Genomic DNA, 13372 nt, shown 5'->3' with positions numbered 1-13372 from the left:
TTGGCATCAAAATGCTCCCGTTGTTGGAATCCCCTTCCAAGTATTGAGGGTCAAGGAGTATGCTCTGCTTGTATTCAGTGAAATGAAATATTCTCCTTAAGTAGAAAAGAAAGTTAAAGCATCTCTTGGGAAATAACAAATTTCCGACATGATCTAACCTTATAAATTTATTATTACTTTGATATATCATCAAATAATTACTTATTAAAATACTTAAAATATTAGCTTGCCAGATGGCTTTAAGAAAAATAGTTATGAGTTGATAAAAGATGATTTTCTCCTCTGAGGAAGGTTGTGTCAGACGGTGAATAGGAATGTGAATAGCCCAAAGTCGTGCTCTTACCCTTGTGGCATGAAAAGAGACAGGAGGGCAGAGGCCACTGGGCACTACTGAATAAGCTTTTCTGTATTTCTACCACTTATGTTCCCAGTTACCAGGCTGGAATAAATGAAGCAGTAGGATTTACTTATCCAGTTAAGGTTTGCTTGGAAAAATATTGATGTAGGTGAAGCTGATCTCTGGTGTTATCTATTGGCTGTCCATCTATGCATTCTCATTTTCCTCAGTGACCAAAACATTTCCCTCTTGTGATTACCAGCAAAGTGGGAGGCTTTTATTTCTTAGAAGAACTGCATGAGACACTGTGAATTCCCTGACTTCAGTCCAAATCCTCAGCTTACACATGCAAGACTAGACCTTTGTGTTATCTGAGCTCTACTGAATAACAGAAGTCAGAAGCAATGTCTTCTCCCTTTAAAAAGGAAGAGCTCACATTGCAATTTATATCAGGACTCTGCTTTTTTTTTTCTGTAGTCTCTGTAATATGACTCTGTAACATTTCAACGTCCAGAAATATGTATCACATTAATCTAAAAAAGTATTAGGAAGTCAATAACCACCAAGGACATCTGGTACCACAAACATTGTTTTAATATGCTGTTAACTTTCACAAAATCAATTATCAACATTATCAACATATAAACAAATTCCTAGATTAATGTAAGAAGGGCCTGGGGACAGAGCTCTAAAATGTGTAAAGGATCATACATTTTGTAGAAATCATGATCAGGAAGGACCGTGTCTTTAGTGATGAGCCCTGTTCAAGGGAAATGATTGTGATGCTCACGGGGAGGAGCATGCCCTCTCGGTCACTGGGTCAGGTATGGGCAATGGATGTTCCTCTGGAGGTTTTGTTCTCATCTGGTAGCAGTTCTAAATAGTTTCACCCCCTTGATGTCTCTTTCTTCGCCAGTGCACCTTGTACACGTCTTGATTATACTCCTGTTATATTAAAATTATTTTATCATCTCTCTCACTAGCCTGTAATTTTTTTTCAAGGTTTGGGACCCTCCTATTTTTCTCAGAATACATAGACGTCAGCGAAGCAGCCATTGACTGCATCTTGTAGTAAATAAAAGGATAGACACTGGTCTCTGAAAAACATTTTTTGATACTCAGATTTTTCCCATGTATTCTTTTGTTTAAGCCTTGGGCTCCTCATTTATTACATGGCTACAATAATAGTGCCTGCCTCACGGGATTTTTCTAAGGACAAATGTGATCATTAATAGCTGTGAAATGCTTTGCCTCACTCCGCACTAGCTTTTTGCAAATATTTTCTACTATTTTTAAAAATGTAGTCTGTCTTTTGGGAATTCTGGAAAATTGCTGATTTGCTTAGTATACAGCTAAAACTCCAAGTTTATTTCTATGAAGAGAGTTTATAAAATCTCCTTTATATTCAGATCATGAAGGCTAAAGACTTGGAAATAATTTATTGAAACATGAAGTCTAGGCAACCTGCAATTAAAGTCTTCAAATAAATTCATGAAGGGACACTTCCTAGGATTTCTGTTCAGTTGCCTTTTGCAGGGGGGTGGGGGGGGAGCCCAAACAGTTGTGTCAACTGCTTTCCTCGGTAGGTTCTTCCAAAATAAAATATTTATCTTTGATGACAATGAAGTGTCTATGTGAAACTTAATGAATCACTGGGTAAACTACTTTTTCTCAGATAAAGCCTATGATGGATACAAATAAATACCTCCGATGCTGAGTGCAATTTTTACTCAAATCAGGCCAGAATGGGATCCCTGGGTGGCGCAGCGGTTTGGCGCCTGCCTTTGGCCCAGGGCGCGATCTTGGAGATCCGGGATCGAATCCCACATCGGGCTCCTGGTGCATGGAGCCTGCTTCTCCCTCTGCCTGTGTCTCTGCCTCTCTCTCTCTCTCTCTCTCTGTGACTATCATAAATAAATAAAAAAAATTTAAAAAAAATCAGGCCAGAATAATGTACACAATACTGCATACAATAATGTACACAATAATGTACTAAGAACAATTGGATATTTGTATAAAAACTGTATAATTGTTCCTATTTCATGAGAATATAGGAATTAAAACATAAAGCATTCAGATTGGTTTCAAAAAACATCGGCTTAAAAAATGCTGGACTGTTCAACTTTCTCTAGTGAAAGTTATTTTTTTTATTTTTTAAAAGATTTTATTATTTATTCACGAGAGACACACAGAGAGAGAGAGGCAGAGACACAGGCAGAGGGAGAAGCAGGATCCACGCAGGGAGCCTGACGCGGGACTCGATCCCGGGTCTCCAGGATCAGGTCCTGGGCTGAAGGCGGCGCTAAACCGCTGGGCTGCCCCTCTCTAGTGAATTTTAGAATAAAGGATGCCTGTGAAATAATGCAATGAAAACAAAAAAATTCCATGTTAAATAAAATTAAGAAAGCATTTCATAATACTTTAATAGAAAAAATAGGACAAAAAAGGAATGCTATCATTGTAGTGAAAATAGCTTGATGACATAAGTATCAGTTTTCCATGGACTCATTTGGGTACGTTGGACTTTATTATAAGCATTTAATTCAGTTTTTGGAGGAAGCCCTTTTATTTTGTTCTTTTCTTTCGCCCCTCCAAATGTAAACATCCTCTTTCGCCATCTGGTGGCCAAAGTCAGCATTATAGAGGAAAACAGCTGAGCTACGATTTAACCAATTGTTTAATGCTTTCTGATTCATCTTAATGTAAAAATATGCGTTTTTAACCAATGTAAACATAACTGAGGCAATTTTGTTCCGATGGCACACAGCGCTTTCTTCAAATAACTCTAGCTGTAATGTTTAATGCAAGATAAAAAAAATTAACCTAATCGATTCTTTTAAAAAAGAATTTTGGAATTCATTTGGAGAGTTAAAATTAATTATGGTAGTTAACAATTTGACCCGAATGTCTTTGACTTAAAAATTAAACAAGATCTTTATGAAAGCAAGTTCCAAATATACTTTTTAAATGATAATAAGCACAGTAGATATTGTTAATTTCCAATAGGTTTCAGTTTTAACAGTTAAATTGTGTGTTGACAATTCACCAAACTGGAAGGGGTCGATAATTCAACAGTATGTGGTTTTTTCCTCCCTAAAATTTTTTAAGTAAAATTTTCGATGTATTTAACACATTTTATGTAACTACCTCATTTCATAAAAAATTAAAAATGACAATTATTTAATGTTTAATTTCTTTATTTTCTCCAGAATATTTTAATATTGAAACCCAAATTGTTACTTTGAGAAAGGGAAAAAACATAGAAACATGAAGAGACAAACATTTCATTTCATTTAACTTATGGTATTGTGAGCAGTCACTTTTGTAGGCAACACTTTTCTTCTTTGTAGAAAAGAAATAAAAAACAAACAGCACCATTAAAGAATGCATGATCCCTGAATTCTAAACAAAACACTGTCTAAAAATTGTTTAAATGCTCGTTGCACTGAGTCACATTTAGTCAGGTATCAAAGCAAGCATAACAGTATTAAATTGTAGCAGTCTTACTGAATCAACTGCTCCCCCTTCTGAGGATTTTACACACCTTTCGTGAGTTTTTCCTGTGGGAATAATATATTCTTTGGTAGAGGACTGAAGGAGGGTTTTACTTTTCTGTATGCTGATATAAAATGTCTGTATGTTCAGGGCCTTCGCCCCCAATCTGTGTTTGTCATGCATGTTATGTTTGGGTTGATTTCACATTTTGCTGTTACACTGTAGGAGTAATACCGCCTTTTTTTTTTTTTTTAAAGGCATTAAATGGCTAATGTCAAACAGATGTAAACATTCAGAATACTGACCCCAAAAAATAGTACACACACACACATTAAAAAAAACAAAACAAAACTGTACTGAAAATATGAATCAGATTAGGTTTCTAGGAAGCAGGGGGGAAAATACAGCAGTACAAGAAAATTATGGCAACCAAGTAAAGCACTTTTTTGGAAACATTCATGAACAGTACAAATACAACAAAGTTTTTCTACAGTCTAAATTATTCTGCAACTATCAAATATAGTACAAAGCGAAATAGTATGTGCTATAAAAAAGCAGCTCCTTTAAATTATAGTAAAAATGCTTTTTGTTCGCTTTACAGTGACAAAGCATGAGGACTGAAGACAAGATTTTTATATTCAGTGACATTTTGGCTACATAGGCCCCTGACAGTCTGACGAGTTCCTTTTCTAGGACTCTTCACATTGTTCTCTAGAAACACAGACAGACAGTGACTCTGGGCTCTGCATGCTCCACGGGCTCATTCCCACCAGGCAGCTAGTGCGGTGCTGGCCTCCACACCAGAGAGACGATGCAACCCTAAGCTTGGCTTCAGCTTCTGTGACCTGGAACCTCACCAGACCAAGCAGGAACCGGGAAACCAAGGCCACAGTAACTTCCTCTCGCGAAACTGTGCGAGTGTTTAAAATGGGGCTGCAACACCACGTATTCTTAATCTTGGCTGCGTTATGAAGCACCATGTGCACCAGCTTGTTGGGTTTTGTAGGTTTAATCTGAACGACTTAGAACATCCAAGGTCTAGAAGTCACCTAAACCTGCTCTACAGCTCATCCCAGAAACACATACCACCATAAAGTCTTTATAGCAACCAGGCTCAACCTCATAGGTTTGTTTTCAAGTTTTTTTCTTCAAACTAGACCTTAGTAGAGAAATATTATATATAACTATGGTGCTCAGTTCACCAACATTTCTGCTACTCTCACTTTGGGGAAGGAAAACTATTTTCATTTTGAAAATGAATTTGCATCAGAACGTTCTTATTAACATGCCCATTAACTACCTAAATGTCTTTACACACTTCAGGCATATGCATATCATAGAGGAGGGGGATGAGGGAATAGCAGTTCTCTGCTTTCCCCTGCTCCAAAAGTGCTACTTAGGGAAATACATCCTTTGTGATAAAAAAAAAAAAAATTACATGTTACATGTGCAAGTTCTATTCCTGATAGGGATATCAGAGTGTCCAATGATCAGGATAATGCACACACTAACATTTGCACATTACACCACAATAACCATGTAGTAAATAACATACTACATTTGCACATAGGCAGACACCTGTGGAAATCAGGAAGCTAAGAACCTACTTACCTAATCCGAATATACTGGTTTTCATATATGTATATTAAGTGGACACTTGTAAAATATCTGACCCACATTTTACTTCTGAATTTTTCTTTCCATTATTTTTTAGCCCAAAGATACTAATTTTTTCACTAATATAAACCATATGCGAATATTAGGCATTTGAGCTGGGGCAAAAGAGAGAAAGGGCACAGAAGAATTATCCTCTTTGGACCTGGGTGATAGAATCCATGCACGATCAACAATCGATTCACCAAAATCATGTGAAATATCACCTATTTTGTGAAAAATCAAAACATACAGAAGGACACTTTTTTCTTTATTCCCAGTACCTTGCAGGCAGTGTCCCACAATGATGGAACCGACAGTGAGCTCAGTATCACTTCCGCCTCAGCCGGACCTCATATACAGAGTGCAAAGCTTCGTAGACCAGGGTTTCTTCAACACGGTGCCAGTTACTGATGTAGTGATCTTTGAATCTGCTGGTGTGGCCAGTACCTGACACTGGTAGAGCGGCAACTGCATTCGGAAGGAGTTGGCATGCAAGGGTCTACATTTTACGGGCTCCCTTCTGTGGGACTAGAGCGTGCTCTTCTGAACTAGGATGGTATTGCAGCCAAGCCGACCACGAGAGGATGCCGCCCGAGCACAGCCTGGCGCAGGGGAACTACGGGTCCACTGCAACTTGCGCCGCCTTCCTCGGGAGGGGCTGGTTAGTGCACTGCTCACTTTCTCCGTCGTTCGCTTTGTTAATTTCAATGTGAAAAACAGAAGTGACGGTCGGTCCGGAAGGAAGCATGGCAGCTCAGCCACAGAGGCAGACCGTTCTTTGCTTTTCTAAATATCTTTCGCTATCAGCAACTTCTTAATGAAAGTGACATCTGTATCACCTAACAAAATTTGGCAACATCACAATAATAAATATGGAGGAGAAAGAAAACAAACAAACATGTACCATGGTTGATTCCTATTAAAAAATCACAAGTGTGTTTTTTTCTCCCTCCAGGAATGTAATCTCTGCTTATTCCAGTTAAGTTTTAAGACATGTTTTAAGGGAATGTCAAAAGTTTACATTGATGTGAAAATGTCTGTCACTCTTACCCTGGATACAGAGGATACCCCTCACCCCATGATTTGTTTCATTTTTTAAATTCTACAGCCATGGTCAAGCAATGAATTACTGGCACTCCATATATTGTGCTCTGCAATCTGAAGTTAAATGGGCGTGGCTTTGTTGTCTTTCATCTTTCCCACAGTGTGCATGTGCTTTTGAACTTGCTTTAGGGAACAGAGCCTCCTGAACTACAGCTGTTCTCTGGCATGAGGGTGGTCAAAGTATGAGGAACGTAGCTCAAATACTCAACACTCAGACTTTACTGGATAAACACTGACGGTATTTGTAAGATGCAGTATCCCGTTTTCAAAAGCAGTTCCACTCCCCCAAATACGAAGAATGTACTGAATTCACCTGAGGGGGGGGGGGGCGAAAGAAAACAAAACATGCAGTACCTAGAACTTTTAAAACAAAGGCTATTTCAGAGTCAAGTATAATTATGTAGATTGTGAATCATAAGAGAAAAATTGTTCAGAAACGTATCGTCACTTCAGCCTTCTGTAGTTCCTTTCATCATCATTGACACTTTGAGAGGTGGCCAACCTCTGCAGAGTCAGAAGCCAGAATGTACTGGTGTCATCAATAAAGGGTACGATTATTTTCCCCCCAGTTTTAGTATCTAGTAGTTGTACTGGAGTGAACAGAATGGACTGATATTTACATTATCAACCCACTTCTATGTGTTTGCATACACAGCATTTTACTTGCTTACTCTTTAAACTTAAGGGCATTTTTTCATACTTGCTCTTAAAAGCTACACACGATGCTCTGAAATCCTCTGGGCCTCTGGGCCTCTGTTGGTCAACTGATCCTACAGTATCAGGTGTCAAAGGGCTCAAACCAGATTACTGGGCATAGGGCCCACGCTGCAATTTCAGGTATAAGACACATTTCACTACAATGTGTGCACAATGTCCAAGGCAGATCCAGAAATGCTGCCAGTCTCTGAAAAGAGTAAAAAGGGAGGGAAGAGAAGAAGGACAGTGGAGTTCATTAATGGCATACCTCCTTTAATGTATCTTTTGTGATATGAGCAAATACAAGGAATCATACACTTAAATCAGATTCCCCTTTCCAAATATGATTTAATCACTGTGGTCAAGGTAGGTCCAGAAGAGTCAACTGTGAAAACCCTTGTTGTAATGGTTAATCTACAGAAGAATGAATAACCAACCACTTTAAGTCACTTGTACCATCCTCCTTCTACATCTGCATTTCTGGTTAGCATTAAGTAATTAAAAATGTCCTTTTCCTATCTACATCTGGATTTAAAAAAGAAAAAAAAAAAAAAAACAAATGGGGCAGTGACCTGTATACACTTGGACAGAAATTTTCCAGAGCTGGGAATGGCAACTTAATATGTAAAAGACATGCTGCTGAGCCACTTGGTTGGGACGCCATCTCCCCTTTCTGGGAAATGCAAGTAAAGAATCCCAGAGAGAGAAGAGAATCTGTTCCAAAGTAAAATAAATTAGCACGATATAAACCACTGAGTTATTCAATTTGTTGCTGCTGACGCCGTTTGGCTTTTCCGTGTTGAAAAGGGATACTGCATCTTTCCTCGGCTCTTACCGCACAACCAGGCAAGCTACACAGAGTTTGGAGGGACCTATGCAGTCGTCATGGCAGAAGGCCCCGCAGCCTTTGCACACAATCATGGCTTTCAGCCGGCAAGAGCATTTCAGTTCCAACTGGTCCGCATTGCTGCTGTCGGCAAAGTTCTGAACGGGCATCTGAGCGTTCTGACCGGGCAGGCCCGTGGCAGGGCTGGAGCCGCTTCCCAAAATCCCAATGGACTTTTCAATTGCAGATGCTGCCCTTTTGAAGCTCGTGCTACCAAAGTGTATTGTTGGATAATTTCCACAGAGCTGCTGTTGTTGCTGCACCTGCATTTTCTGAGCAGCTAATTGGGTAAAAGGCTTTTGTGGCTCAGAAAGCAAATAGGAAGAGAAATCTGCATTTTTTAACGCAAATGCTTTTAACTGTTCTTTCATTTCATTCTGGTCATAGGAAACTTGTTTCATGCCCAGTTCACAGCTGCTGCTTAAACCTTCCTCAAAAGAAAGAGGTTCCGATTTTATATTGCTACATATGCCCGTGGACTGTGGCCAACTAAGTCTCTTAGTGGTTTCCATGGTAACCGGTGGTTGCTTTTGATCGGATGGGACTTCTGCATTAGGAATAGGTGGAGGTAGCGGAGGTGGCGGTGGGGGAGGCGGGGGCAAGGCCAAGGGCGGAGGGGGCGGAGGGGGCGGGGGCGGGGGCTGCACCAGTGCTTTGTTTGGCACGGCGTGTGCAGCCCCTCCCACGTCATCACCTTCTTTCATGGCCATGTTGGGAGATAACATGTTGGCTAACCTTAGCTGGTGAGGTGCGGAGGAAAGGCCCACCTCTCCCAGCCCCTTCTGTTCCAGATGCCTATTGAAGGCAAACGCACCACAGCCCACCGGGGGCTTGGCAGAGGCCTGTAACAGAGCTGCACTTGGGACGGGGCCCCTGGCAGCCACGGGCATTTGGTAAAACTGCTGTCTGTGTGAGGTACCAGCATCGGGGTGGAAGCTGCCATTCTTGTCGACGTGAAACAGGTTCTGCTGGAAGCTACACGAGGGGAGCAGCCGCTTTTGCTGTTTGACCTCGGGGCTGTGAACAATTCGGTTCTGCATGGAGTGCTTGCTCAGCCACTCCTGCTTAAACGGCTGGCTGTGTCCTAGCTGACTCATGCCCGAGTTGATGACACAAGGCACCCCTTTGACATCTGGCTCCACCAACAACTTCCCTGGCTCGCATTTAACTTGAGTGTGTTCCCCCACAGTCCTGGCTACTCTCTTTTTGGGGTGGTTTTCTCGCTTCCTCATCTGTAGTGGTGCGAGGGTCCCGGCCAGGTAGCCCTTCCCGTCCGGATTGGGAGAGCTGGACGGCAGCTCCACAACGTTCCTCTCTGGTGCTGTCTTCCCCGCTGAGGTAGTTTGAAGAGGCAGAGGAAGCCTGTTAATTTCGAGCTTGGCTCCCAACCTGGGCTGAGGCAACACTTTTTCCAAAGGCAGGTTGCCCTGGAGTAGCTGCGTCACGAGTGGGTTGTTAGCCTCCACGGACGACAGCCGGCAGCCGGAGCTCCCCGCACCGGGGACTCGCTTCAGGGGGTCTGGGGCCAAGGAAATGGGCTCGTCCCCGGCGCCAGGGGTGGGAGCCTTCACGCTCTGGGCCTGCTGCACGCCGGGGGCGACCTCCGCGGCCGGAGGCGGCAGCTCGGGGCCAGGGAAGTCTTCCGTGTCCATTCTAAAGCCCTTGTCCACCTCGTGAGGTTCGGACTTCACCGGGAGAGTGACGTTCGTTAGGAGGTTCCTGGGGTGAAGTTCTGGCATGTGGGAGTAGCCGGCGTGCTCGGTTTTGATGGCCTTCGGGCCACTCTGCTCCAGAAATTCTTTCTGCTTACTGGGAGCGGAGTGACTGACCAGAGGCTGCCCTGTGCTCCTCATCCCCTCGTCATTCCAGCAAATCCGGCTGCCCGGGTTATACGGATTGCTGCAGGTTGTGTCCGCTTCACTCTTGAAAGCAGTCGGGCCACGAGCCTGCTCGGCAAAGCAGTTACTGGGAGTGGTCACCTCGTTTAGTTTATCTGGAACGACGAGGGGTCCCTCTCGGAGACTGGAACCGGCTGCCTGCATCGCTTTATTATTACACTCTTGCTTTGCTGCAGAAGCAGCGATGAAACTAGAACTGTGATCGACGGCGTCGCTGGCCACGGGCTCCGGCCTGCTAATAACAGATACCTGGGGACACACCATGGGCTGTATGGAGGCTTCTGTCCTCACTGACCTGCTCGGGAGGTCCAAGCTGGCTTCTGCGCTCTCGATGGAGACGGTTAGAGACAACGTGGAGGTCAGCGTGGTGCTGTGGTCAACGATGACTTTACACGGAATCGATCTGTTTATGGCTGCTGGTGCAAAGCCCCCCGCAGGTGGCTGAGGTTTCCCAGAATTGTCTGCCCTGTTTCGAGGCCCTGAATTTTTGTCCGAGCTTTCAGCACTTAATTTGGGAGGACTCTCGTAAGAGTTTATCGTCAGCATGCTTCCAGTAAACATTGCGACAGGTGGTCGTGCAGCCAGAGGCTCTGTGACTGCCCCGGACTCCCTACAGCCGAGGGCGGCTCTCACAGTGGTGCCCACGGGCCCGCTGGCCTGTTCTTCACTCCCAGGCATGGCTATCTTCTCAGAGGGAAATCGGCTGTTAATTCCCGTTGGGGGGATCAAGACAGAGCTCGTGGAGAGATGGTTTGGCAAGTTCTTTCCAATGGAGGGAGTTGGCGCAGAGTTGTACTGACTGGGGATTAAGTGACCAGCACTGCTGCTGGGCAGGAGCAAGGGCTTGTCATCCATGGGGCTCGAGACACTGCAGCCCTCTGCTGTGACGGGGACAGGAGCGCTTTCGATACATTTTGGTATAATGGCTATGCACGGAGTGTCAGTTCCCTGGATGGTTTTTAACATGCTTATGTTACAGGCAGAAATTGTAGTGTTTGCACTGTCAACAGACATTAGAACAGAGGATTTATCAACAGAACTCACAAAGGGATGTTCTTTAATTGCTCCCGACATAGCAGTGCTGCAAACAGACACAGGGACAGAATTTTTATTAAAAAGCATGGGCACACTGCTATTTTCAGAAGAGGTAGATGAAACAATTTTCTCAGGTAAGTGTGACACGGGTATGTTTTCATCAGAACTATGCACAGATAAGTCAGTGGCAGTTTCTGGAAGTTTAGCTGGGTTAAGAGACTGCTGTAATACAGTGGTGGTCTCCCGGAGGTGTGCAGACTTGTTGCTAGGAGATCTGCAGTTTGGATTGACAATAATCACACCAGTTGACCCTTCAATTTTTGTTTCAGGAGCAGAAGAGACTTCTAAGCTTGGGGGCCCTTCCTTTGAGCTGAGCGGAGGCAACCGGGACTCTTTAGTGTTCTGGAAGAGGTGGGCCCGGGCTTGATGCTTTGCAAAGAGCTTTGCCTTTGTCTGCTCTTTGATGTGTGCCAGGGTTCTTGCCTTTCCACCCTCTCCTGGGCTCCCCATGGCTCCTGAGACGATGCTCGCCGCGGCGGCTACTGCAGCTGCTGCGGCCGCCTCTCGCTGGGCCCTCGCTTGCTGGGCCCGGGCCTTGATATCTGCAAGGGTCCTGGCTCCTGTATTCCTCCCACTGCTGACCGACGTGCTGGGGGATGTGCGAGACTCTGGTTTGGAGACTGGCTGGCTCTTGATAATGAAAGGTGGCCCAATTTTGGAAAGCTGGATCTACAGGAAGAAGGGGAGAATGGAAAGAGAAAGCTCATGGTACATGATCACAGAGGAGGCAGGTGGAACGCGATAATGTGAGAGAGAAGATGTGCTGCATTCTCTCATAATGTGGCAGGAATGACACCTAAATCCCCGAATGGGCCTTTAGGGGATAAAGTGACAATAAATGTGGCATGAATGTGAAATTAAAATTTTCAATCTCTGTTTTTCATCTACAGAAACATCAACCGGTGACTTCATTTGGTATGGAAATGAAACATCTTCTTAATGCCTCATATAAATGGAAACAAAATCCATGCTTCTTAAAATGAGGTTAGCTAAAAAAGGCTTAGAGATATTTAGCTTTTAAATTATCTTCCTTCCTGGCAGGGAAAACTGGGACCTTAACTCTACATGAGTTTATCTCTTAATTTGACACAAAGAGAAAAACCTTAGCCAAGAGGTTAGGGAATTAGAATTCTCGTCCTGCCTTCACTCAAAGAAACTGTGATTTCAGGGATCACCATGCAGTTCGATTTCTCCAATGACCTCCTCGAGCCAAAGACTCTATAGTTTTTGTGTACTCTCATACCACCCAGTACGCTGGCTCCTACATGCACAATAAGTGCACAATAAGAGTTTGTAAACTCACCTGTAAAATGAGACTAGTTATTTCTGGTCTATTTCCTTCATAGGGCTGCTATAAAGATGGAATGAGACTATATTTGTAAGAGTGTTCTGCTTTCCAAAGGGATCCCATATCGTTATCTTTTCATGAAAGCAAGGGTAACTCTGGTTTTCTGCCTCTAAAAGCAACTATGGAGCTTAGGCAGTTCCTTCGGATACTGGTAATCTACAATTTGCTGATTTTCATAAAGTCACACTGTTCACCTACTCATGCTAATTAGGAGACTCACAGTCATCACCAAACTCATGAGGCACAAGACCCAACACCAACATCCCATAGCAATGCCTGTGATGTGCTGGTCACTAAAACGTTCTTAGAGTCATAGATTTGGAGAGCTGGAAGGGAACTAATCAAAGCCCCTCATTTTACAGCTGAAAAAACTCTTGGAGGGAAAATAGGCTGCCCTGGGGTCACAGAAATAGGGATTGACAGAGAGAATCTTTGGGTTCCCTGTTCAGGGCTGTTGACTGGTACTATGATTCCTTCGTTTTTCTCCTTCTAAAAAAAGCTTTTCCTAGAAAACATCTCTCTTCTTAACATACATATATTTACACTATAAACGACATTTAACACATGATGTAGGATCATATCAATCTGAAATTATGCTTTGGAACTATAGTGGATGAAATTATCTGTCTTTGCTATCGCATTTCTCATTTTCCAACCTGTAATGTCTCTCTTCTAATCCAAAGGTTCCAATGGAAAAATGAATTTAGAGAGGAGAATCAATTTTTCCTGTTAAATATTTTCTTTAGTTAAAAAAAAAAACTAAAAACATTTTAAAAATTATACCTAGATATACTTAAACAAGAATGCAAGGCCAAACACCAAATGTACTTATGGTATCCATCTATTGTAAAGTGTGT

The 13372-nt window shown here is 43.0% G+C and overlaps 1 protein-coding gene across 11 annotated transcripts in view; it reads right to left on the bottom strand.

The window, feature by feature from the left end:
- Positions 1–3513: 3513 nt before the first annotated feature.
- The window catches only part of ASXL3 (ASXL transcriptional regulator 3), a 188594-nt gene continuing 178735 nt past the window's right edge, over positions 3514–13372 (bottom strand). For all 11 annotated transcript variants that reach the window (XM_072829175.1, XM_072829181.1, XM_072829178.1 and 8 more), the window contains one exon: positions 3514–11836. In XM_072829175.1, the coding sequence (XP_072685276.1) occupies positions 8120–11836 (3717 nt within the window). In that variant the 3' untranslated portion in view covers positions 3514–8119. The remainder of the gene's footprint in view (positions 11837–13372) is intronic.

This window comes from Canis lupus, chromosome 6 (assembly GCF_048164855.1).
Source record: "Canis lupus baileyi chromosome 6, mCanLup2.hap1, whole genome shotgun sequence".
NCBI lineage: Eukaryota > Metazoa > Chordata > Mammalia > Carnivora > Canidae > Canis > Canis lupus.
This window is presented reverse-complemented; position numbering and strand designations above follow the sequence as displayed.